This window comes from Schistocerca nitens, chromosome 11 (genome assembly GCF_023898315.1).
Source record: "Schistocerca nitens isolate TAMUIC-IGC-003100 chromosome 11, iqSchNite1.1, whole genome shotgun sequence".
NCBI classification, from domain to species: Eukaryota; Metazoa; Arthropoda; class Insecta; order Orthoptera; family Acrididae; genus Schistocerca; species Schistocerca nitens.
This window is the reverse complement of record NC_064624.1, coordinates 74,460,848-74,487,373: the sequence shown is the minus strand read 5'-3', so window position 1 is coordinate 74,487,373 and position 26,526 is coordinate 74,460,848. Positions and strand designations below refer to the sequence as shown.

At 38.0% G+C, this 26,526-nt stretch overlaps 1 protein-coding gene across 4 annotated transcripts in view; it reads left to right on the top strand.

The window, feature by feature from the left end:
• LOC126212868 (zinc finger protein 664-like) overlaps positions 1-26,526 on the top strand; it is a 250,682-nt gene that overhangs the window by 51,985 nt on the left and 172,171 nt on the right. For all 4 annotated transcript variants that reach the window (XM_049940360.1, XM_049940361.1, XM_049940358.1 and 1 more), the window contains exon 4: positions 12,924-12,965. In XM_049940360.1, the coding sequence (XP_049796317.1) occupies positions 12,924-12,965 (42 nt within the window). The remainder of the gene's footprint in view (positions 1-12,923; positions 12,966-26,526) is intronic.

The following is a 26,526-nucleotide window of genomic DNA, read 5'->3' as shown; positions in this document are numbered from 1 at the left end:
TTATTTGTTATTAAACCTACTCCTGCATTTTGTATTTATAACTCTGTAGTCACCTGACCGGAAGTCTTGTTCTTCCTGCCACCAAACATCACTAATTCCCACTATATCTAACTTTAACCTATCCATTTCCCTTTTTAAATTTTCTAACCTACCTGCCTGATTAAGGGATCTGACATTCCATGCTCCAATCCGTAGAACGCCCGTTTTCTTTCTTCTGATAACAACGTCCTTCTGAGTAGTCCCCGCCTGGATATCTGAACAGGGGACTATTTTACCTCCAGAATATTTTACCCAAGAAGACGCCATCATCATTGAACCATACACTAAAGCTGCATGCCCTCAGGAAAATTGATGGCTTGCTTTCAGCCGTATGCAGGACCAGCACAGCAAGGCCGTTTTGGTTAGTGATACAAGGCCAGATCAGTTAATCATACAGACTGTTGCTCCTGCAACTACTGGAAAGGCTGCTGCCCCTCTTCAGGAACCACATGTTTGTCTGTCCTCTCAACATCCACCCCTCCATTGTGGTTGCACCTACGGTACGGCTATCTGTATCGCTGAGGCACGCAAGCCTCCCCACCAATGGCAAGGTCCATGAGGCAGTAAAATACAGAATACAAAGTGGAATGTGTACAGTTAACAGCAATAAGTTCTTGGAAGATAATAAAGAAGATACAAAAGCTAGTTGCCACATCAACAAAGGCCAGTAAATCAAAGAAACCTGTGGCTTGATGTGGTAAGAATACAGAACCAGACACCACATAGACATCAGGTTACTCATCATCCTCATTAAATGTGAAGGATATAAAATAGTGGTGCTTTTGACATGCTGTCCATAACCATTCATAAACTGCCAATATAGAAGCATATCATGTCACTGGAAGTTGTGGACAATAAAATATAAATTACATCTATACTGAACAACATGGTAAAATCTAACTATTTAAAAAGATAAGCTAAGTAAAATGAACTCTGTCAGGTTATATATAAACAGAACAGACATGGGTATCATTGTTGTATAAATACATTAGCAGCGTAATACTGCCGGCCGTGGTGACCGAGCGGTTCTAGGCACTTTAGTCTGGAACCGCGTGACTGCTACAGTCACAGGTTCGAATCATGCCTCGGGCATGGATGTGTGTGATGTCCTTAGGTTAGTTAGGTTTAATTAGTTCTAGGGGACTGATGACCTCACATGTTAAGTGCCATAGTGCTCAGAGCCATTTGAGCCAGCCTAATACACCTAAGAAGTTATATGTAACCTTGGGAATATGAGGCACTGAGAGCACAAGTGGACTAACCCTGGGGAAGTCGCAAGCCTAATTATAAAGGCTCACAAAGAACGTTTTTCTGTGATGCAGTGCAGCCCTTTAACATGCATACGATGTAACTGTGGTTTTACTGAACAATATTCTGACATAGATACATTATAAACATTAATTATGTAGCAGAATATTAGCAGTTTTGCTGTGACTTAGACCATTTTCACTCTGAGTAGTTGAACATTCTCAATGACAGGTCCGTTAGTACGCTGATTATTAATGCTGTTCATTGCACGAAGTCCATAATAGGTTGCATGTGACAATAGTATACATTATTATTATACATTGTACACATTACATGTAACATTTTACATTGGTTTCTATAATTTTAAACACTATGTTGTGTTTCAAAATCATCCACTGGCAATGTTTCTACAGCATTTGAAGACATTTTTAAATTTTTGTAAAAATCATGATGAAGTGGGGGTACATACAGAACAAACTGAGCAGATCCTTCATTTTTGCCTCTTTAATTACATGTCCATTAGGATAAAGCAGTTCAAGATAGTTGATGCATGTGGATGTTTGTTTGGCTACATCAATTTCCTTAAATGGCTCTTTGCTTTGGTTCGAGTATTTATACCATATTTTGAATCCGTTGATTGCTTCAAACTGCAGCCACTGTATGTTCAACCATTGTAGACATTTTTTGATTCAGGATGTTTCTTTTGAGCTGTTTTGTTGAAGAGAAACATTCCTCATTCATATTGATAACCTTGAACGAATTCCTTTTTTTTGTACTCACTACCACATCATTCTAGTGTTCAGGAGGTAAATATTAGGAAAATACGTCTTTTGTTTCTGAACCAAGCCAAAATCCTGATCACAGGGCAGGTATGAGTGTCCGCTAACTAGAAATTGATGGTCTATTTCCGTCACAGAGAACTCTGAGCTGCTTACAATGTATTGGCACAGTACAGTGACTTTTATGTCTCTATTCTGGCCTCCACATTGATCAGAGTACATAATTAGTTTTCCAGTCCTGACAAAATTGAATATGAAGTACAGCAAACAAGAACCAATTTCTTGTGACCCTCTTGATGCAATAAATTTACTTAACAGAAACATGTATGTATCATCACTCTGCATATTGTGGATGCCAAAGCAATATGTCCACAACTGACTTTTGTAATAGCAAACTCCAGTTGAGATGAACGGTGTAGACAAATTTTTCATCAAATCCAATGTTATCACTGTAAAGCTACCATCTGATTTGCTAAGCAAAGTATCACTCTGTAAACGTGCCCGAGCATACTCAGCTTTTTGCTGATGGAATTCACATTCTGCAATTAACTCTGTTCTCTCATTATCATTATCAGCAGCTGTTATTTTTACTTGCAAAGCATCGCATGTTTGACAAGAGTTGGACACTGGTGGATGAAATGACAAATTGCAGTTTTCGAAAAAAAAAAAATTGTGGAAAATAAAATTAGAAACCGGCATTTGCTCCTCTGTACAGTACAGTGAATACATGATTGATAAATTTAAATCTGGTCCTAAATAATTTCTACCGTTATTTTTATGATACACATAATGGCTTTCATAAGGTGGAAATTTTTCTATGAAACATTTTACTTCATCAACTTTGTGGGGACGTGTTTTATTACCGGGTTTACCTTTACCTTTACCATCACGAGGAGGAGTTGCTTTTCCCTCTTTATTCTTGACTACCTTATCAATTCTTCCAGCAGATATGGCTAAAGTACTCTGAAAGAATCTTTTGCACACCCTAATTTCAGATCCATTTCAATTGAGCAAGGAACACAATTTTGTCTTCTCCTTGTGTGAATGTCGCTGACGTAAGTAAGACTGTGCTTTATCAACAACTTTAATCATGATAAACAGGAAAGCCGACTGCAGATCATGGCTGCCTAAATTATAAAACTCATTGAATACTTTGTTCCTTCCATTCTTCGGTGATGTTTTTGTGGAACTCATACTGGTACAAACACTCTTTGATTTGTTTGCAGTTCCTTTCAAGGTACAAGGTTACACTTATGGTTGACATACTCTTGACCTAGAGCTCTCTGTTCTTTCCTAACATTACGAAGCCATTTATCTTCATTTCTAAGGTGCTCCTTTCCTTGGCTCCATACCATGGCATCGTTGTTTGTCTCTGGCATGTCCTCAGGAAAAGTTGTTGCTGCAGCCATGCTCACTCTCACTTCTCCTCATGCTTCCCCATCAGACGCAAATATCTCTGTGATAAAAATATCAGTTCTTCAATGTAATATTAACTACATGACAGAAATGGTGAACGTGGGCATTGGTATACACAAGCGAAGCAATTGTACAACATTACTTGGTGGGTGGAAAAACATTGTTGTACACATAACATTATAAGTGATCATTACTCGATTACACAATATAGCAATAAATAAAGTATTGTGTGTATTTCATTGTGTTTTCGTATGGAAAACAACTTGCATTTTGTGAACAAAGTCACCATTTGAGTTCCTTTGGACATCTTTCAATATGAACATGTTAGAGTACATTCAACAATATTATCTACAGACAAAAGAAAGGAACACACAACTAAACTTGTAATTGCTCCTCCATGCTTTTTGGTAGGGCTTCCATGCTGCACAACTGACATTCACTGCCACATGATCTCTGGTCCAATACGTTGTTCCACGTTGAATACCCAAGTCCTTCGTTCGCTGACATCACATGCAGTGGCAGTGGATGGACAACACAGAGCACAAATGGACTATGACACATAGTCCACTTCTACTCTAAATGGTATCTATCAGCTGTTGAGTGCAACAGCAATGTGTATGTTACTAAATAAGAGAAACCGTGAGATACATGAACAGATCAAAAGGCATTGCATAATAATCGTATACTCTTATCATATCATGTCAATACTTCAAATGCACAAAACGTGTGGGTTAGTCCGCTATATCAGGGCCATGTTAGAGCACATCATCATGTACACTTAAAAGTAGTGGACATTCTAAGCCCAAAACACAGATGAGAGGCATACAGTAATGAACTACATGAGGTAACAGGTTTGCAGTATTCAGTGATAAACCACATCATGTCAAAATATCATCTTAAAGATGAGAGCCATATGATAATGAAATACATTAAGCAACAAGTGTGATGTGTTTAGTAATAAAGCTCATCATGTACAAATACATGAATAACATGCAAGTACTACTTCCATAGAACGGTATCACGGTGACTCATGCTCACAGCTGAAAATTAGATATAATGGGCAGAATACTTCATACAGTCAAAAGATCCTTTAATCTGTATTAATTATTGTAATTATGAGGACCAGAACACATGGCATTAATATGAACAAATAGACATTTGTTAACTGTGTAAAACCAAAGTTGTGAAATAAAATGAAGAAATAACCAACTTCAAAGCTTTAAAAAATACAACTAACAGGAATGTTCGTCAGTCATAATCTATTAAAAAAGAGACTAGTCAACTAACCACTAATCTGTACTGGATCCATAACTGGAATAAAAGCTGTAATATAAAGTAATTATATCCATTAATTATTACATACATACAGAATGCTTAGAGCAGCACACACCAAATTGATGAGAAATGGAAAAGAACCACAGCAGAAGATTCATAAAGAGAATCATCTAATTCAGTGAGCAAAGAATTTGTTAGACACTGAAAGGTTTGGTGATTATTCAAGTGTACTGGTCAAGAGCTCAAACTATCATACTAAAGACAGCTCAAATTATAGTGGAATAAGAGTGAAGCTGGTTCACAGCTGAGCAGTTACATCTTAATCTCTCAAGACTAATATTATGCCATTGTGAACAAGCAAAAATGACATTTTCGTACCAGAAACAGTTACTGATCTTTATATGGTAATTGCCACAGTATGTGTAAAGTGGTCTGGGGTTCAGGTCAATTTTGAGCTAAAATATAGTCATGGCACAGGTTAATTAATCAAGTTAAATCTGTTTTACATTTTGAAGCCTCCTTCATTGTATTGGCTTAAAATGTGTAGTATCTTATGCAGCACACTTTCATTGCCTGTTTTGTATAATCACCTTATAGGACACTATGGATGAAGTAATGAAAATATTTATTTAGTGAAAGCAAGCAGCAAGAGAATTATGCAAGAAGATAACCACATATACAGTAGACACCACATGGAAATTTGTAGAAGTTTACTCCTTTAATTTATATTTAGTAGGAATAAAAGACCAGTTAAATTGTTGTGAGTGATCATAGGTGAGACTGGGGGAGAGCGAGTGTGACTTAATCTCACATTGTCTTTCATTTCTTTTATTGCATTTTCTATGAAACATTCGTTTCTTCATATGAGCACTGATAACGTTGATACTGATTGCCCCTAAACCACAAACACACACTCAGTTAAATTGTGCCCTGTAAAGCACGTATGGCAAGATGATGTTGCCTACTTGTTTTAGTTTCAGTGATTGTTTCTGTATTCTGGTGCTGCCGTCTTCAAGAAACTACTGACAGACATTAACAAAAAAAAAGGAATAACCACAACTAGAGCAACAACAAAAATGCCAATTGACTACTACAAATTATTGGGTTATCTAGATCCAGTGATTAGGAAATACAGTTAGCTCCAATACAAAGAACAGTGGTTATGATAAACAGATATTGGTTGTAACAAATGTATGTAACTATTCTCTGTGTTAAATTTGAATTTGGTCATATAAATGTAGGCTGATAGTTATGTAAGATAAGGAATGAGGTGGCATCTATTCGCAAAAGAGTGGCTTTGGATCTGATTTTAATATATAAAGTGTTATGCATGTGAGCACAATTGAAAAATTCTGTGCAGTGGTGGTTCGTTTTTGTTAACCATTTACAGACTTTATTTATATTAGTTGCTTATCTTTTGTTAATCTGTCTCATTATTGTTACATATGGAAATGCTTTTCCTCCATGTGGGGTTCACAGAACTGAATAAATTAATTAATGTATGAAACAGGATTTTGATAACACTCTTGAGAGAAGTGCGTAGAGCAGGGATGTCAAAGAAGAGTTCATAGGGAAATGTGGGGATAGGGACCATGCACTGTGCTGGAGCTGCCAACTATAACCTCACATAACTAGCCCTGCTGCTAGCAGACACAACCTAGCTCCAATAAGAGGAGAAATTGTGATTTTTTTGTTTTAATTGTCTTAAGAATTATGATTTACAATGTGAATGAATGTAGCTGTAATACTCTCACTACACAGGAGCTCAGGTTCTGAGGAAGTGCAAGTGAGCACACAAATGGCATCTGTTTGTGTAGATTGTTATTGACATAGTTTTTTTAAAATACCTTTCTGTTGTGTGTTATTATTATGTTAAGGTCAATAGCAGTGATCTTTAATTGATGTCAACACACTAACAGAAAAATGCAATTGCATATGGTGCTCTGTCCAGTAATACCAAAGATTAAGTACTGTAAATTTATTAAAGTTAGTCTGAAATTATTTTGTCTAAGCACATATGTAACACATTCAGAGCTCTTCCTATAACAGAAATAATTTGATTTTCTTACTCCTAACCTTTTAGCGTAGCCAAGAATCACTACTAGCAATACTCGCATCAGACCACTCTTTCATGTAAATCACAGACCTTAAGTACACTCACTTCTGTATTGAGCTTTTAGCCAAATCACAGTAAAGGTTAATATATTTTGCTACCGGATTACTTAAGCATACTACCTCCAGCAAAAGTCCAAAAGTTTGCAAATGGATGAATTTTGACAGATACAGTCAGCAATCTGTCTTGTAGTTATGGCAATGACTGCACTTATAAACTTTCAACTCTAGAACAAAAATAAACTAGTCCTTTGTATTTTCTGTGCTTTTAAATATATCACTCACATTTATAGCCTTTTAAACACAACTTATAACCCTAATCATTTGACTGTGATTTTATCAATTAAATGATCTTGAAGTGAAAAATTTTTTAACTTATAAGTACTTTGGGTTACCTGTCTTGCAGTGGTTAAGTCATTGGACTTGCATTCAGGAGGATGGCATTTCGAGTCCATGTCTGGCCATTCCGATTTAGGTTTTCCGTGATTTCCCTAAATCGCTTCAGGCAAATACCAGGATGATTCCTTTGAAAGGGCATGGCCAACTTCTTTCCCTATTCTTTCCTAATCTGATGGGACTCATGGCCTTGCTGTTTAATCCCCTCCCCAAAATCCACCAACCAACCATCCTACGTTGCGTTATTTGGTGTCTCATGACCCTCTGCCTTTTGCAGCCCTCCTTTACGTGTTAATATTCCACAGTTTCAGATACTGCTTGATTCTGTCATAATGAATGTTTTCTCTCAAATAGCAATTATTTAGTCACTTTCGGAAAACGAGATTTGGGGACTAGGTTTTGACTTTTAAACAAAATAACTGTTTACAGAGACTAGATACAGAAACAAACATCCATGAATGATTGGGTGACAAACAAAACTGAATCACCACTATAAATGAAAAGAAATAATAAAGAAATCAAACAAAAATCCTTGGAGCTACCACCACTTTTTAATTCAATTTAAAACACAAATTACAAAATTATCCTCCACTTCAGGTGTAAGTAATCTGCAGTCCCTCTAACAAAACCTCAATGAAAATGTCAGTTGTTACTATAATCTACATGAATAACAGTCGCAGTGGAATTCCATGTAAGTGCAGTTCAGCTATGGCCTGGATCAACATGAACTGCTACTATCGCAACTCTGAGTGGAATAAACTTTATAAATTAAAAAACACTCTGTTCTGCGTGTTCCAGTAACTATCTTCAGAGCTCTTCAAAAATAGAGAATTCTGTTTGACAATAAAATAATTCAATATCCACAAAATTCTACTGACTTCTTACCTCAAATACCAAATACATCCAATATATTCATGGCCATTATTCTGTGCCTCAGGGAACGCTTTTGGCAACTTTTACTATGAATCACAGCACCCACTTTATAGGCATGCTACAAATACACCATAAGCCAAACTCTGACTCAAACAGGTTCAGTTTGATCACTGAAATCAAACAATACTTCTTTGATTCACAATTATTAATTAATATTGATTAAGATTTGGCAATATGCAAGAAACCCACTGTATTTATTATACTGAATATTATTGGCTCTAGCAGTATGTACCATTATTTTTTTTATTCATTGTATCAATTGTTTGAGGATATTTGATAATTTCTAAAAGAAACTGTAAAAACATGGAAAGATTCTTCAGTAATGTTTGGTTTAATAATTTTGTGTGTTGATGTATACTATAATGCAAGTGTTTCATATTATTTGACAAATTCTTCATGTCAAGGATATATGATTATTAACAAAATTTCCTACCTGAAACACATCTAGGGTATGTTATTACTTAAATATGTATATGGTTGGTTTAATATGGGACACACATTTCTGAAGCTACAGCTAAATATTTTTTTTAATGGCTGTTTTTAATCATATTATATCTAAATGAATGTACAAATGCCAGTAATTTCAAATTTTTGGTACAAATTTGTTGCTCAGTGTATCAATGTAGATAATAAAGTTAATAAATTTTTATTGTTTTTTAATAATGCTAATTTCTTCTAAAACATTCCATTATCTGCAAAGGGCCCCCTGATTCAGGCTACCATAATAAACATCTTTGAAATCTACTGATTACTGGTCACACTTGGGTTTGGTCCCCCTGTTGAGGGCAGGGTATGGTGAACAGTCCTCCACCATCTCACACTCTGTATTTTTTACAACTGAATACTATCATTAGGTGTGACAGTGGAACATAACCATTTCAGAAAGCATTTCAACAACAGGTTGCCTCCCCAGGCGTGCAGGACTCTTTACGAGGCAGTATCTATTTCTATAGCTTGTTCTAAGAAGTCACCAAATACTGCAAATTCTTCTCCACATCAGTGGCATGTCTTGCCTGCAGAGTAATGCTGACTAAAGCAGCAAATAAGGTTTTAGTGCAGACCTGTTGATACACCTGAGAAAATCATGTTTCACTAGTTGTAAAATGTCCACTACTACTACAATGGGTAGTTTAAAACAGAAATGTCTAAGTAAGTGTGCCCATTGTTACCAGATCATAGAAACCAGTTCTTTTCAGATAAGCCTGATGACCTTGCTGCAGATTTTGCAAGCTACATAGCAAACATGAAACTATCATCAAGCTGCACATTGAAGGCAGCACGAAGTACCAAAATTTGTACAAAGATAGGAAATAAATAAAAAATATTTCACCATTGAAACAACCCCAGTAGTCCAATGGGACATACATTCATTTAGCTTACAAGTCGAGGGAGTGAAGACTCCTGATACCTGAAAGAGCTTCACACCTGTTTCCATAAAATATACAGAGTTGTCAGAACTTGAAAAGCTTGTAAGGGTGTTGTAGGGTAGTTTGTGCTGAGAAATAGTTGTTAAGATAAAAATTCAATGTATTGTGCCATTTCCAAATTAATTAGCACGGAAGTTAGCTAATCAGGCCATTGCGTGCACAAATTCAGGTAACCCACCAGGTATAGTGTCGCCGAAGGTGTTCCTAAAACTGAACAGGAAAGCAATACAAAAATAGGACATGGGATGGTAGCAAGATATGAATTCGAGGCAAAGGCTGAGTGGTCTTATGTACTACCACCTATGCTATGAGAACAACTGACACTAATTGTATCTGGCAAGCTGCTTGAATTCGCCTGTGCAGTGGCCTCATTGGCTAACGTCAGTGCTAATTAATCTGAAATGGTGCAGACTCTTCGACATCTGTACAAACTTTTCAGACTCTTTCCTACCACCCCTGTTTTTCAAACACTTTAATGCTTTTATGCTAACAGTTCATAGCATCTTTTAAGAAAGTGCCAGTGTTAGAAGTGGTAGTCTTGGTAACTGGCCCATGCCATTCCTTACATCTTCCCTCACTGCCATCTTACAAGCAACTGCTGTAACTGTGTATGTGAATGGTATTAACACTTGCCTTTTGTATACATGCATGTGGATCTCATCACAAAGTTCCCACACACAAGATAACAGAGCAGTCAAGTACTGACAGAATGACAGTGGCAACATGTTTCTCACTGCGGGAGTTGAGATTAATCTAAATTGTGCCAGGAAGAGAGAGCTTTATTTGACACAGAGAATTATTTCTAAACAAAGATTGAAAGGTGCTCTACAAACAGTGTTAAAAATACTTCAAATTGTCATGAAAAAGACAAAAATCATGCATTATACAAAAGAATTCAAAACTCTGCCAGTTTTGATGGTATGTCAACCAAAGTAGTAAAATCTTGAACTGGTAGCACCCACCCCTTTGTTCCCAAATCTGAAATACTCAGAAGTAACAGCTATTGATTAAAATGCAAATAGGCAAATGTCCTCTAATTACAGGCTTTTCTGGTTTGATGCTGCACTCAGGAAATATAACAGTTATAGTTTAACATATCTTTCGTTTGTTAAATGTCATCTTGGCTAATGTTGCAATGTGTGAGACATCAGTCATCCAGACTGGCCCCTGTAACTACTGAAAAGTCACCAGCCTCTCTTCAATAACCATTTGGTATTGTTGTAAATAGTGAACTGTAATTTGAAAGGAACAATGGTGTACAAAATTACAATATCAGAAAGAAAAATACATTCGTTACTCTTCATTAAAATTGTCTTAAGCATAAAAAGTGATTTACAGTGCTGACACCAAATTTTTTTATCATCTACCAAAGATATAATGTCCGACAGACAGTACAGTAAAATTTGAAAACAGACTAACAAACTTTCTCCTTGACAACTGCCTTTATTTCATAGAATAATTTCTATTTTTGTGTTGTGTAAAAAGGGGTGGGTAGGAATTACTAACACATATATGTATTAAAAGAAGAAAGTCTTGTAGATGGTCAGTATGTACCCTATTTACACATGAATGTAAAATGTTTCACTTCACAGCATTACTATTAATTGTATAAATGACCCACGGAATGTGAAACTACCTACCTAACTAGCCTCTCCACAGATACCTTTTGAATGTGCTTGCATCTATGGTACTGCTGTTGAAGCATGCAAGATACTCCAATGCAGCATAGTCCACAGTTTGTGAGGATGGTGTCAATTGTTTAGATCTGAAAATTATACTCTGGAAACAAAAATGATATGCTGTCGAGCATTTCTTCTGGATGGATGGAGTGTTATGTTGGCAGTGGAGAGCAGAGTTTAACACAAATAAATGATACAACAAGAATAATACTAAATGTAGATTGACAAAATGTTAACATATTGTGTCATTATCTCTCTAAATGATTTAGCCAGGATTATTGGAGCACTCTTCAGAAAGTGGGATGTTTACTAATGACATTAGTATACTAACAAAGGGCCCAAACACATATATACCACAAAGCTAGGAGGATAAATAAGAACAACCTTACAACTGGTTCATAAGAAACATCTTAACCTATAATCTCTCAGTTTAAAACAAATAAAAATAACTTAAAAATGCAAGAAATAAAGATCAGTGGACACACACTAGACGAGGCTATATGCGTGATGATCCTAGGCACCCATGTGGGTAATAAGTTGAAATGTCACCAGGATATGGATAAGTTGACAAAAAGAAAATGTTTGGTTCTGCCTGCTTTGCAATTATAAATCTCTCTCATTGTGTCAACCAGCATAAAGGATTGCTAGCATACTGTAGTACTTTCATCCTGTAGTGTCCTATGGCATAATCTTCAGAGGCAGTGTGAGTAAGGTCAAAAAATATTTATTCTACTAGAGGTTAAGTTAAAATATTATGTAATGTTAATAACTGAACTTCTTGGTTTTAATAATTAGTGTTCAGCATATTACCACAACCACAGTAGTTGAAGTAAAATAATATCAATTCAAACTATTCATCCCTGTGCAGGATTCAGAGTAGAGTTTGGTATTCTGGTGCAAAAGTCTACAACAGGTTGCAAATGGACACGAGGCAGGAATAAAACACCTACAGCTATGACAAAACCTTTTTAGTCATTTCTTTAATATTAACAAGTGATTGCATTGAGTGATTTAAATTCTGCTTGACACATAATTTTCGTATTAAACAGGTTTTGGCTTTGCTAGTAGCATTACATAAATTTGTAGTTTGAGGTGATGAATAGACAGCAGCTTAGTTGTATAAGAAGAGCAGCGTATTTTATTTAAATGTAGCTTCTCTCCCAGTTTACATTTAAAGTAATCCAAAAGTAGTGCCCATAATTATCAGTGGCAGCAGATTAGCACTAGTAATAATTTGTTATTGGCATACATTACAGAAGTTGCCTGTAGCAAATTCTTTGAGCTGTTAATGTAGATCTTCATGTGTTACTCATCCCTGAAAGCTTTCCTTCATGTCACCTTATATAGGAATGAAGAAGTGCATAAATGACAATAAAAAAAAAGAAATTTTTACTTTGAGGAAAATGTGTTGTCTTGAGTCCTGTTTTAATGTGGTGCATGACATTAGTTCATTCTGCTCTATCTGTAGTAGATAATTACTGTCCATTGATACTTCATTTAAGGATTTTCTCATTTACTGTATCAGTGTATATACTCTCTGTACGGTAATATTAATGAAATTAGTGAACTTCATTTGTTCAAATGTTATTTTATTTGCCGGTGTTTATTTCTTGTTGCAGTTATGTCCTCCTGAATTTGAACATCATGTAATTAAGGAGGAGGTGAGTTACTAATACACTTTGATGATGATTAATATTTTCTCTTCCTCCACTGTTACTGTGGGAATCCTATTCTGCAGAGTACACTTGGTGTAAGTTTGGTGATAGACTACACTGCTTTATTTCTACATTATTATGTACAAAATCTTCAGGACAACAAAGAATCCTTGGTATTTGAAATAGTTGTACACAAGTAAAACACTACATGTTGATGTTCACTGAATGTTGTCTTGTAGTGTGTATCCAATTACACCCAAGTACGTCAAGTAGAAAGAGGTTCTTAACTGACCTGTTCAGTCAATGCAGGGCATGTTGTGTAGTGGATGAGTGTCAGATTACAAATCCAAAGGTTCAAGGTAGTATCTCCAATGCCTCTCCCAAGATGTGACAGATGACAAGTTTCAGTATTGTGTTGAGTCTGCACTCCACTGATTCCCTTATAACTGGCTGAGTAAGAAAATTCAAAGGCCAGAGGATGACAAGGGTCACTCCAGCAGGACCATTACTTGTAAAAGAGTAGTGTTCAAACCAACTTTCAAGTTGAGTTTATCATGGAGTGTGGATTCTGGTACAGTTTTGGATGTTTCACATCCAATTGGGAAGTGCCAGATGTGAGGTAGTTCCATGTTCTGTATATCATTCACAAGACTGATGTACAATATATGCCTTGTATATCTGGTGTCAATTATGAAGCGGTGTTAAAAATTGCAGAGCGCCCCACTGTTAGTGGGCTGAAGGCATAAATTGACAGTAGCAACTCCCTTGGGGAAGGGCTAAGTGTTTACTAGAATGACATTTAATGGAATGTAGTGTATTTGTAACAGTAGGCAAGGATCTTACATCAATTGCATGCAGAATGGATTGGGCATGAATGGAAATCACAAATATGGTAAAGGCTATAGTTGAACCATTCTGTCAGCCACCAGACTCAGCTGCTGAAGTAAATGATAACCTCCGCCAAAATTTGTGGTCTCCAGTACATGTGTATATGTGCATCCAAGGCATGCAACCACAGTTGTATGAGATTTCAACTGAGTCACAGTTGGTTGGGGAAAATAAAAACTTTAAAAGTTTTATAACTGAAGCTGAAAGTGAGATTCTTGAAACACACACACACACAAATTGGAGAGATTCTGAGGAAGCAACACCTAATTCACAGTAGGTACAGAACAAAGCAAATAATCCAGATAGGCAGATATTAACTGAAAAATATTTGGCTGCCAGAAGGACAATGAATTGTTACATACCATTCCAGTAGTGCCCCTTGAAAACACAGTGAACACACCTTTGGAACCTGAGCTATTTCCCCATGCATGCCATGGAGTTGATGAACATCATCTTGGGGAAACAGGCTTCTTGGCAACATACATTGTTGCAGATGATATTCACTATGGCTGAATGGTGTCTGCAGCAAGAGCCCATTATTGGAGTAGATGGCATCAGGATGGATGTTTTACACATGAACCACATTCAGTTAAAGCAACACAGTGGCCGTACTGATCTTGCTGCCTCAAGAGATGGGTGTAGATATTTCAGTGTGGACAGTTACAATCCAATTGTTTTCCGTATACAGCCTGTTCCATGAGAAGAGAGACAGGCCAGAAGACTGGGAACAAAACAGTTTATTCAATACCTGATGTGTACTAGAACAGTTGGAGATACATTTACAGTAAAAAGCCATTGTTTTTCATGGAACATATAGAAGATAAATTTTGAGTAGTAGCACATTTGAAAAAATGTGAAATGGGTTACTATTGATTGAAGCCTCATCCGCTTTACCATATCAGTCACTTCGAACATTGAAAAGCTGGCTGCATACCTCTGACTGTTATTCCATATAAAACTCTGAATAGGGTTCTCTTTCAAAGAGACCTTCTACTCCAGGCAGAATAGGAGGTATGAACTAATTTAGAGCACTGCTGTGGACATTTTGTCCAACAGGTCCAAAAAGGTCAAAAAGATAACCAAATAGATACATGTATTTCCATCTTAGATTTTGAAGGAAATATCCTCCCAGAAAAAATTAAATTTATGGTGTAATGTGGACATCAAACTTTACCTTCCACTGCCCATGATCTGTTTTTGATGCTTACATTGTGAACATGTCATCCCACTGCACAGCAGACCATAATTGCAGAATTTGTGGAAGATCACTTCACTAAGCTTGTCCTTACAAACAACTGCCTTTTATGCATAAATGTTATGGAACACTATCCACCACATTCATCGGTTGGCCTGTTATTAAAAATGAAAAAAAGCACAAGAATATAAAATAATGGACTGCCTGTCATATACTGAGCCAAGCAAAAAATAAGAACGCATGCCTCCAGTCAATATGCAAATTATTCAGAAGAGACAACTGTCACCCTGCCTACTTCAAATTTTTTAAAACCAAATTTACCACCTGCTATAAGCCAAAAACATGTGACCAAAACGAAAAATTAAATGCAAGAGGGGGATAGCCCCCTTTGACTTTCAGTCTTTCAGATCCAGCAGGAGCCTCCTGGTGGATATGACAGGAGATCCCTTCAACTTAACAAAAGAGGAAGGACCTCTCCATGGTTCCTTCCTGCCAAAATATTGCTGGTGTACAGCCAAGTAGTAATCAATTACTAAGAGAGACCAAGACATTGGGCCAAGGAAATGTCTGGTTGGCGTCTTATACAGATCTACACCCTGAAAAATTACCTGAAGGAAAACAGCAAAATGAGAAGAAGAAGGTAAAACAAAAGAAAAGAACGAAATGAAGAACTAATTCGTAGGCCTAATGGAACTGAAAGTTGACAGCAGACTCTATGGACACTACGCCAAATGCACATAGGAAAAGTCAGTAGATCAGCATATGTCACATTTGTAAATGCTGACCACACTGGCACCTTTTCAGTGATTTCATAATAGAATTTCCATGGCTATTGTTGCCACTTGGAGGAATTCAACAATTAATTAAAAACTATCACACAGTATGTACTGCAGTATAGGAATCAAGATTTTCAGATCTTCCTACTACTAAATGATATAACACATGGTACAAATAGAATAAATGCAGAATGAGCATACGGTGGTGTTTGCACACTAATCAAATCAAACATCTGTATAGTGAGCAAGTGTCCATGGAGATCATATTTGAAGCAGTAATCATTAGAATACAATTACACACTGAGCTGACAAAACTCATGGGATGGTGATATGATGTATACACATGGCAATAGTATCACATACACAAGATATAAAAAGTCAGTGCATTTGTTGAGCTGTCATTTCTATGCAGATGATTCATGTGAAATGCTTTCAAGTGTGACTATTGTCACACAATGAAGATTAATAAACTTTGGATGTGGAATGTATGGGACATTCCATGTCAGAAATTGTTAGGGAATTCAATGTTCTAAGATCCACAGTGTCAAGTGAATACCAAATTTGAGGCATTACTTCTAAACATGGACATTGCAGTGGCTTACAGCCTTCACATAATGACTAGGAGCAGCAGCTTTTGCATAGAGTTGTCAGTGGTAACAGCCAAGCAACACTGCATGAAATAACCATAGAAACCCATGTGCGACATATGACGAATGTGTCCATTAGGACAGTGTGGTGAAATTTGCTGTACATGGGTCACACAGCAGGTATCAAACACGAGTGCTTTTGCTAAACAGCACATCACTTGCAGTGCCTCTCCCACATTTGTGACAGTATGAGTTGGTCCGTAGATGACTGCTAAACCATGGCCTGATCTGAAGAGGCTTGATTTCATTTGGTAAGTGTTGATGGTAGGGTTTGAGTGTGGCACAGACCCCACTAATCCATGGATGCAAGTTGTCAACAAGGTGCTGTATAAGCTGGTGATGTTTCCTTAATGTTTATGTGGAATGAACTCTGTCCTCTTGTCCAACTGAACCAATCATTGACTGGAGACAATTTGCAGTCATTCATGGACTGATATTGATACACCTGCCTAATATTGTGTAGGACCCCCACGGCCACACAGAAGTGCCGCAGCCTGAAGTGTCATGGACTTGACTAATGTCTAAAGTAATGCTGGAGGGAATTGGCACCATGAATCCTGCAGGGCTGTCCATAAATCCTTAGAGTATGAGGGGATGTTGATCTGTTCTGAACAGCACGTTGCAAGGCATCCCAGATATGCTCAGTAATGTTCATGTCTGGGAAGTTTGGTGGCTAGTGGAATTGTTTAAACACAGAATAGTGTTCCTGGAGCTACTCTGTAGCAATTCTTGACGTGTGGTGTGTCACATTGTCCTGCTGGAATTTCCCAAGTCCGTCAAATGCACAATGGACATGAATGGATAAAGGTGATCAGGCAGGATGCTTACAAATGTGTCACCTGTCAGAGTCATATCTACAGGGTGGAGAAAAATTGTATGACGAAACTTTAACCCTGGATAGTTGATGCCAGTAGGAACCGAAATTACTAATGTTGTGTAGGTTGACAACGCACTTTTTTAAAACTACAAAAACTTAACTTCACCCCAAACTCTCCGATTGCCCATGGGATTGCCCTTTTGCGGTTCATTGGTTGACAGGCAGGCTATGGTTTTTGGTTCACACATACAAATGTCCCATGCCCCATCGGTGCCCTGACGTGATACACACACATGTCCAATAGGTCTTGCTGTTTGTCTCCACCTCATGTCAGAGGCATTCACACATAAGCTTCGCTTTGGAGCACACACACATCACCTGTGATTTACTCATACCGTAAGCATGATGACACAGTATTCATTTGAAGAAAAACTAGGTATGGTTTTTGTTTATGGACTAGGTGACGGTAATGCGCAGGAAGCTCGATGGTTGTATGAGGAATGGTACCCAGCAAGATGCCTCCCATACGCGCAAATGTTTACAGCAATTCACCAGAAACTGCGAAACAGGCTCGTTAGCAGGATATCATGGTGATGTTGGAAGAACTTGAACACAATGGGATGCTGCATTTGAAGAGCCTGTTGTTGAGCACTTCGAGGAGGCACCTATGACAAGTACTCGAGCTGTTGGACATGACATGGGGTCACTCATCTGTTAGTCTGGGAGGTTTTGAGGGATGACGGCCAGCATGCATTATGTTTCCAACCTGTTCAGGACCTAAATCCTGTGGTGGACTATGAACACAGGCTAGGGTTTTCCCACTGGTTTCTCCAATGTGTTGCGTGAGATCCCATCTTCCCTGCCATTGTGTTGTTTACCGAAGAGTGCACCTCCCATCGGGATGGCGTTTACAACATTCAAGACATTCATTACTGGGCAAGGGGAAATCCTCACATAACGTACGTTCATGGACACGAGGAACAATTGTTGGTCAACATTTGGGCAGGCATTGTGGGTGACCAATGGGATGGGCCGGTCTGTCTACCTCTTCCACTTACTGGGTCAAATAACCTTCACAGTTTGCAAGAAACTTCACCCGGTCTGCTGGAAGGTGCTCCCCTGGACATACAGCTATGCATGTGTTTGCAGCATAATGGGACGCCCACACGTAAGTTGTGCAATGCACGGATATTTAAATGAACTCTTCAGTGGCCAGGTAATTTGTGGAGGTGCTTGTAGGACATGGCCCTATGATCAACAGACATCACGTCACCAGACTTTTTCCTGTGGGGATTCTTCAAGGTTCTAGTTCACCCACCCGGACACAAACCACCCATAAATGAAGAGAAATTAACGGATGGCATTCAGCATGCCACCAATCACATCAGAGCAATGCCAGAATCTTTGAAAGAGTTGGGCAAACACTGTTCGATGCTACTAAACTTGTGCTGCGTCAGAGGGTTGCCAGTTTGAGCACCTGCTTTGAGTAAACAATGTTCTAGCTACAAAAAAAGGCCCTTTTCAGGGCTGACACAATTTGTAAAATACTTTCTGCTTGCGAACTAACAGCTGGTGATGGGTTTCTTCCCAGTATGTCTTATCATGAAACTACAATGAATGTTCATGACCCTGGTGGATTCACCCCCCACAGTGGAGAGCTGTTGCGCTACCACTGACCGTGCAGGCCCCCTTGTATACATTATCATCTTCAGCAGGCAAAGCATTTGTGGTCATGTGTTGTCCAGAGAATCCAGCAACAGGGCAATTCTGTGGCCAATTGGAGTGCGTAGTGTCAAGTTTCCAGAGTTTAAACATTAATAATTTTGGTTCCTACTCGCATCAGCTATCCAGGGTTAAAATTTCCTGACAGAAGTTTTCTCCACCCTGTAGATGTATCAGGGGTCCCATATCACTCCCACTGCACACACCCTGCACCATTACAGAGTCTCCACCGGCTTGAACAGTCCCCTCCCCCCCCCCCCCCCCCTTTACATGCAAGGTCCTTGGATTCAAGAGGTTGTCTCCATATCCATACACGTCGTTCCACTCAATACAATTTGAAATGATACTGTTCTGACTATGCAACATGTTTCCAGTCATCAACAGTCGAATGTTGCTGTTGACTGGCCCAGGCAAGGCATAGCACTTTGTGTTGTGCAGTCATCAAGGGTATACGAGTTGGTCTTCATCTCCAAAAGCCCACATCAATGAAGTTTCATTGAATGGTTCTCACACTGACACTTGTTGATGGTCCAGCATTGAAATCTGCAGTAATTTGTGGAAGGGTTTCACTTCTGTTATGTTGAATGATTATCTTCTGCCATCATCTGTCCTGTTCTTCCAGGATCTTTTTCCGACCATAGCGATGTCAGAGATTTAATGTTTTACCAGACTCCTTATATTCATGGCACACTCACGAAATGGTTGTACAGGAACATCCCCACTTCATCACCATATCCCATGGCCCATGCACCGACTATAACACCATGTTCAAACTCACTTAAACCTGCATTGTAACAACAGTAACCAATCTAGCAACTGCATCAGACACTTGTCATCTTATATATGATTTGCTGACTGCAGCACCATATCCTGCCTGTTTACATATCTCTTTATTTCTCTTTATTTGAATATGCATGCCTATATCAGTTTCTTTGGTGCTTCAGAGTAGATGACAGTGTGCAAGTCACTGGGCCAAAATCGTTTGCGAATTGTTTGGAGAACGTTCTGGATAAGGTGAGCAAATTATTTGGCTACCTAGATCACCTGACATGAACCCCGTCAAACATTTACGGACATAAATGAGAGGTCAGTTCATGCACAGAATCCTGCACCAGCAACATTTTTGTAGTTGAGGGTGGCTCATTATTTCTTCTTCCAGTGACTTGTTGAGCCTATGACACACTGAGTTGCTGCACTAAGCCAGGCAAAAGGATGTCTAACAGATTAGGGGGTATCATGTGACTTTTGTCACCTCAGTGAAAGAAGTTGATGAGAGTTCTGTGAAAGAACATATGAAAGTCAGGACAACAGGAGGCCAAATTGAATAGGGTGCACAGGATAGATATTTGGGGGATATTGACAACTGGACAGTTGGGGAAAAAAGAAAAACATGAAATCAATAACTTCAAAGGCAAATCAAGTTTTCTAGAAAAAGCAATGTGATTGGAATTAAGAAAAATTTTGGTTAAATGCTTTGTGGTGTTTATCTATATGGCTGTGAAGGTGTGACATTGAAGAAGAGAAAAAGAACCAAAATTTAAGTATTCAAGATGTAGGTATGGAAGAGAATAGATAGATTAAAATGGGTCAGTAAAGAGAGGAAAATTTAAGTACTGGACACAGTAAAGAACAAAGAGCTATCATAATCCTGGTTAAGAAAAAGAAAGCAGACTGGTTGGAATCTATACCGTGTGCAAAAGGAATTCTAACAGTAGCTATTGGAGTTACAGTGAAAGGATATAAGAAAATAGAGATACTGAAAAACAGTTGGCCTGAAACAGAATCAGATGAAGATAACAATGGTGTCAGAAACCTGCCAATTGGTGGAAAACCTAATGACAAAGACGATGATGATGATGATGATGATGATGATGACGACGACGATATGGGAGTACTGATGGCTGTATACAGCCATGTTTTTGTACCATTGAAATCAAAATTGTTGTCATGATGAGTAGAATGACAAAACATGCCAAGATTTTAGGCATACTAGCGTAATTACATTTATGTTCTATTGAGAGAAACTTATAACAATTATAATTACATTTATGTTCTATTGAGAGCAACACAAACCAATAACAACAAAGGAAACCTGTGCAGATATTTGATGGAAAAATTGTATGTGATGTGTGAGACATAATAGAAAAGTTGGCAGTTCTCAGTTGTTATGTAACTTCGGAATGAATAAAATAACACTTCTCAGATAATTTTCGAGAACATTTCTTGTGGAGAAGTATTGATCTGGCTAAAAGAATTTTAAAAACATTTATTTTAGTGGTAACTGGTGTTGGCCGATATTTAACCATGCTCAGAGCATCAAACTGAAACTGGTAACTGGTTTTGGCCGATATTTAACCATGCTCAGAGCATCAAACTGAAATATGACATAGAAGGGATTTAGAGGGATGTTTGGTAATAACAGTAATATATAAGATACATCATATACAACAAATATTAAAAGAAGAAATTATACGCATGATAGCTGGTGGTGGCAGTGAAGGGAGCAGGTGCTATAAATCCATGAACGGCTAAGGAGAGCAATGATGTTGCTTACATATGGGATGCTCCACCAACTGCATACTGAATTACATCAATGATAGGCAATGAAGCATACAGGACGTAAAAGTACACATTAAAGTATACACAGAATAGTTACTTGAAAGCTAATAACAAATGAAGAAATAGATACATATTATAATTTAAAGTAACTACTGCAAACAGTATTTCGCCAATATGTGATAAAACTATCTAGATTGTATGCCAGCAAAGTTAGGTGTTAAGCAACACCAGTGATTCTCACGGAGACCACTTTGTTGTATTGATATGTGCCATCCAGCAGCAGGCTAAGGGTAGGCTAAGCCTGTGACAGGACTGGAGGAAGTGCTGGGTGGGTGGATTGGGTAAGTCTTGCATCTGGGAGTTCCACGAGGATATGATCCCTGTGACAAGAGTTGTTTTGGAAGTGGCATGGGGATGGAATAGGATGTTGTAGAGGTTGGCTGATGGAACATCGCATTAGGAGAGGTGGGAAGAATATTGTGTAGGATGTCTGTAGTTTCATGACCTGAGGGTAGATAATCAAAGCCCTGACTAAGGATGTGGTTCAGTTCCAGTCTGGGCTGGTATTGCATGACGAAAGGGGCACTCCTTTTTATCTGGCTCTTGGGGCTGGAGAGAGGATTGGTGGGAAAATTTCAGGGGAGATCTGTCTATGAACAAGGTGTGGGGGATAGCTATGGTGAAGGCCAGGGCAAAACCTTTAGCATAGTGGAAAGGGATTTCTTGTCAGTGCAGACATGTTGACCCTGGGTGGCTAGGCTGTATGGGTGTCACATGGGGGCGATGTATCTGCAGTGACAAGAGCTCCCTTCCCAGCATACTGAAAGTCTCACTAAGGTCATCACATACAGGCACTATCCCCCATACCTAGTCCACAAATAGATCTCCCTTGCCATTTCCCTACACACTCCTAGTCCTCATTCAATCCACAAGAACCAGCTTCAAAGGAGTGCCCCCTTCGTCATACAGTGTCACCCTGGACTGGAACAACTGAACCACCTCCCTCCCTCCCTCCCTCCCTCCCTCCCTCCCTCCCTCCCTCCCTCCCTCCCTCCCTCCCTCCCTCCAGATGTGGTGATACTTTGAGCTGCAGTGGTGATGGCATTGGCTAGTACTGCAAAAGTTTAATTCATAATAAAAGTTTCACTAATATAATTTCTCTTTCCACAGCCAAACATCATAGAACACAAATAATTCACCCTGCAGTAAGCTGGTTATGCATCTATCTAAGTCTTATTTCCAGTGAAGCTGCAGGTAATTTAGGCATTTTACCATTATTTACATGGAAAATTTTAGTAGTCATGTAAAGACAAATTGATGTATATTTACAAACGGTGAGAAATACAGAAAAGAGAAGTCATATTTCTCATAAGTCTCTCTATATTTTAGGCAGCACTCTTTGGCGTTTAATCAGATCCATACAAATTTAACTAGACATTTTTGTTCTACATTTGGCAGGGAGATTTCTGGGTCAACAGTATTTCTAATACCTAGGTTTTCCAGACTTTGAATGAATCATGTAGTTAATGTTAATAGGTGGAGTTCCTTGAATTTTAAAAGGTCCACTGCACACATATTTGAACTTTGAAATTTCACAGTAGATTTCACTAGATTCTTTGTTTTTTCATTAAGACAAGGCCTCCTATTTTAAAATTTTCAGTTATAAGATTTTTATCGTTTCATTTGATCCTGTATTCCATTTGTTTACTCATTTGTACTCTTAACAACTCCTCTTTTTTTGGCTAGTTCAACCACTTTATTAGGTGCAAAACTTAGAATGTCTTCACCTAAACTTCTGGATTTTATTCCCAAAAAAATTATTTCAGGTGTAAAATCGAGTGATTCATGCATTTGAGAATTCATATGGTCTCAGAATCAGCTCTAAATTTACTCCATGTATCGTGATTATGGTGACTATGTTCTTCACAGTCCACCTGACTCATGCACGTGGTGTTCAGTAGGATTGATCACCAGGTGCTATGCAGAAATGTTAATAATTTTTGTGCCATTCTTTTCCATCCCTTCTTTCCACAATTTTATTATGAATTGGTGTCCAGTGTATCATAAAATTTGGTTTCCCCATTTTAAAATAATAAATAATTTCACCAAATGTTGCTTTCAGTTTCCCTTTTCTTAGTAGATACTGTTCAACAAATTGAGAAACACTTCGAAAGCCATCAGTATTCATGTAAAAATTGACTACTGCTTTAGGTATGGCTACTTAAAGGCTACTAATCCGAAGATGTTGTTTGGTTGTATGCTTTCAAGAACCTCCCGAAACAAATCTTAATTCACAGATAAATCATCCTAGGAATTTTTTTTCTGTCTCAGTTTGATTTTGTCTGAAAGTTTGTTTGGTTTTTCCTATCACAATATCATCTGTGGCCCATATTTAGTATTGTGTTAAGTGCAGTTTTGCCCATGGTTTCTTTCCCTTTGGATCAGTTACAGTTTCATTTTTTTGAACTGACAGCAACTTTGGTGGCTTAAAACTTATAATTTCTTATTATATCAGTCCCTTGAGGAGTGTTTTCATCAATCTTCACTTAGAATGTCAACTTTGAAATCATACTTTTTATGGGGTGACAATTACTGAACTATGTGAAATAAAGTCATCATAACTTCTGTACAGCTTGTGTTAGGTTGTTCAGACTGCGTGGTTGAGCATGGGGTGTGATGGGAATTAGTATGTGTATTGTTATCTTGGTTTCATGATAAAGAAGTCTCTTGACCCTAATGGGTTACTGTGTGGTGTGCAGTATCCAGTCATGGAATAATCGGTGAGATATTCCTTGATGGCGCAGTGACTACTGAATGCTACACAAAGGCTATGGAAGGTGATTTCTTCCCCATTATACAAAGTGACCCTGATTTCAACTAGATGTGGCTCATGGAAAATGGAGCTCGACCCTATCGAAGCAGGAGTGTGTTTGATGTCCTGGAGGAGCACTCTGTAGACAGTATTCTTGCTCTGGAATACCTAGAGGCCGCTGGCATGGGCCTTGATTGACCATCATATTCTCTGGATCTAAATACATGCAACTTCTTTGGTGCTATATTAAAGACAAGGTCTACAGCAATAACCCCAAAACAATTTCTGAGCTGAAAAAGGCCATTCAGGAGGTCACGACAGCATTGATGCTGCAAAACTTCAGTGGGCCATGCAGAATTTTGCTGTTTGTCTGTGCCACATAATCGCCAATGATGGCAAGCATATCAAACACATTATAACCTAAATGCTAATATCTGTAGTGATATATACACATTGAATAAAGTGTGTGCACACTGTAGTTTTGTAATTAATTTATGTTTCTTTCATACAGTTCAGTAATTGTCACCCTGTATGATGCTCATTAGCCTCTATTATGTGTATCCAGTTTTTTTCAGCCACATCTTCCAGCCTTTCTGTTCTTTGTTCCTTTAAACTTGCTTCGGTATTTAGGAATACCTCATTTGCAATTCTAATACCATCATTAACAGTTTGCTTATATTTTGTGATCTGTCATTAATAAGTTTTATTTTCACCAGCTGCTCATGGACTTTGTGCAGCACTTTTTGTTGCTCTATATAACTCCTCTTTTGTATTGAGTTGCTTTATGTTATAAACACCCTTCCCTTTCTTGTTGCATCTCTTAATTTCTCCATCACTTCCCTCTTCATAACCTCCTTGTCACACTGCCTTAAACCCCTGTGTAGGTTATTAATTTGTTCTAACCTATCCTGATTCCTGACAGATCATTGTAATTAGTGTCCTTTATTCTGAAGTGAGATAGACCATTGTTATAGCACATTATCTCTTTAATTACTTTGTATATTTGTTCACATCTGGTTTCTGTAAAGCAAACCCATTGTTGCTATAGCTGCTTTGATCTCACATACAGTTGGTCACTGTCCACCACTCATTCCACTGTTCAGGGGCACAGCTATTCTAGTGACATGTTTCTGATAATTTGCTGGCACCAGCTTGATATCTATATCTGGCTTAATGACAACCACCTTGCAATGTTTCATTGTTGTGATTTTTAACACAGTATTTTCTGTCTGTCATAACTATGTCTCTTATTTGTGGTCCGAGAAAGTCTTTCGATGTTTTTCTGACTGATATTGTATGTGGTCTTTAGTGTTCCTCATATCTTCACTCCAATTACATGGCCTTATCCTCTCCCATACGTTGTAAAATTATAGCTGCCATTTCCACTACCTCTATGTATAATATTGACTAAGAATCTATCATTTTTATTCTGTTTGTTATTCTGATGGAAATCATGATTTTTATGCTAGTTATCTTTTCGGTTCACATGTTCCAAAATGACACAAACCGTTTGTGGTTACTGCCTCTGTGTTTCTTGGAATATTGTGGGAATTTTTCTGAAGTTACCAGACAATTTCAGATTCTGAGAGCCTACTTCCAAGATGTGCTAGTTTTTGGTACAAATTTTCACAAAACTTTCATAGTCTGTCTTCCCTGGACATCATAACTGCTGGTCATAATAGGCTTCAGACCAGTATTCATTAAAAACCACTGTTTGAAATTATTGAAAGTTTTCCTGTCTATAATCAAATTCAGAGCCCAATGTTTTGCATCTCCCACAAGCATACTCACTTATTGCAATGTTAATCTTTTCTTTGTTATCCATATTTCCATGAACTACTTTGGCAGTGTAGTTATGTAGCTGCATTTCTGTCTGGTATCACCTAGTAGGGTTCCTCACCCTCATTTACCATTCTGTAATTCCCCAGTCCACGCATCACATACTGCTACTGTTCTTGGGTCCATTTCAGCACAGTTATTTTGTCACAAATTACAATTTATGTTTTTCAGTGTGTGTTCTCTACCCTCCCTTTTAATTTATTCTCCTCTTATTATAATATGAATGTAAATTAATGCTGCTAGACCCTGAATAAATATAGTGTCTGGCCAGGGAGATTCCGTATAATGCCCCTATACTGTATTATTGTAATA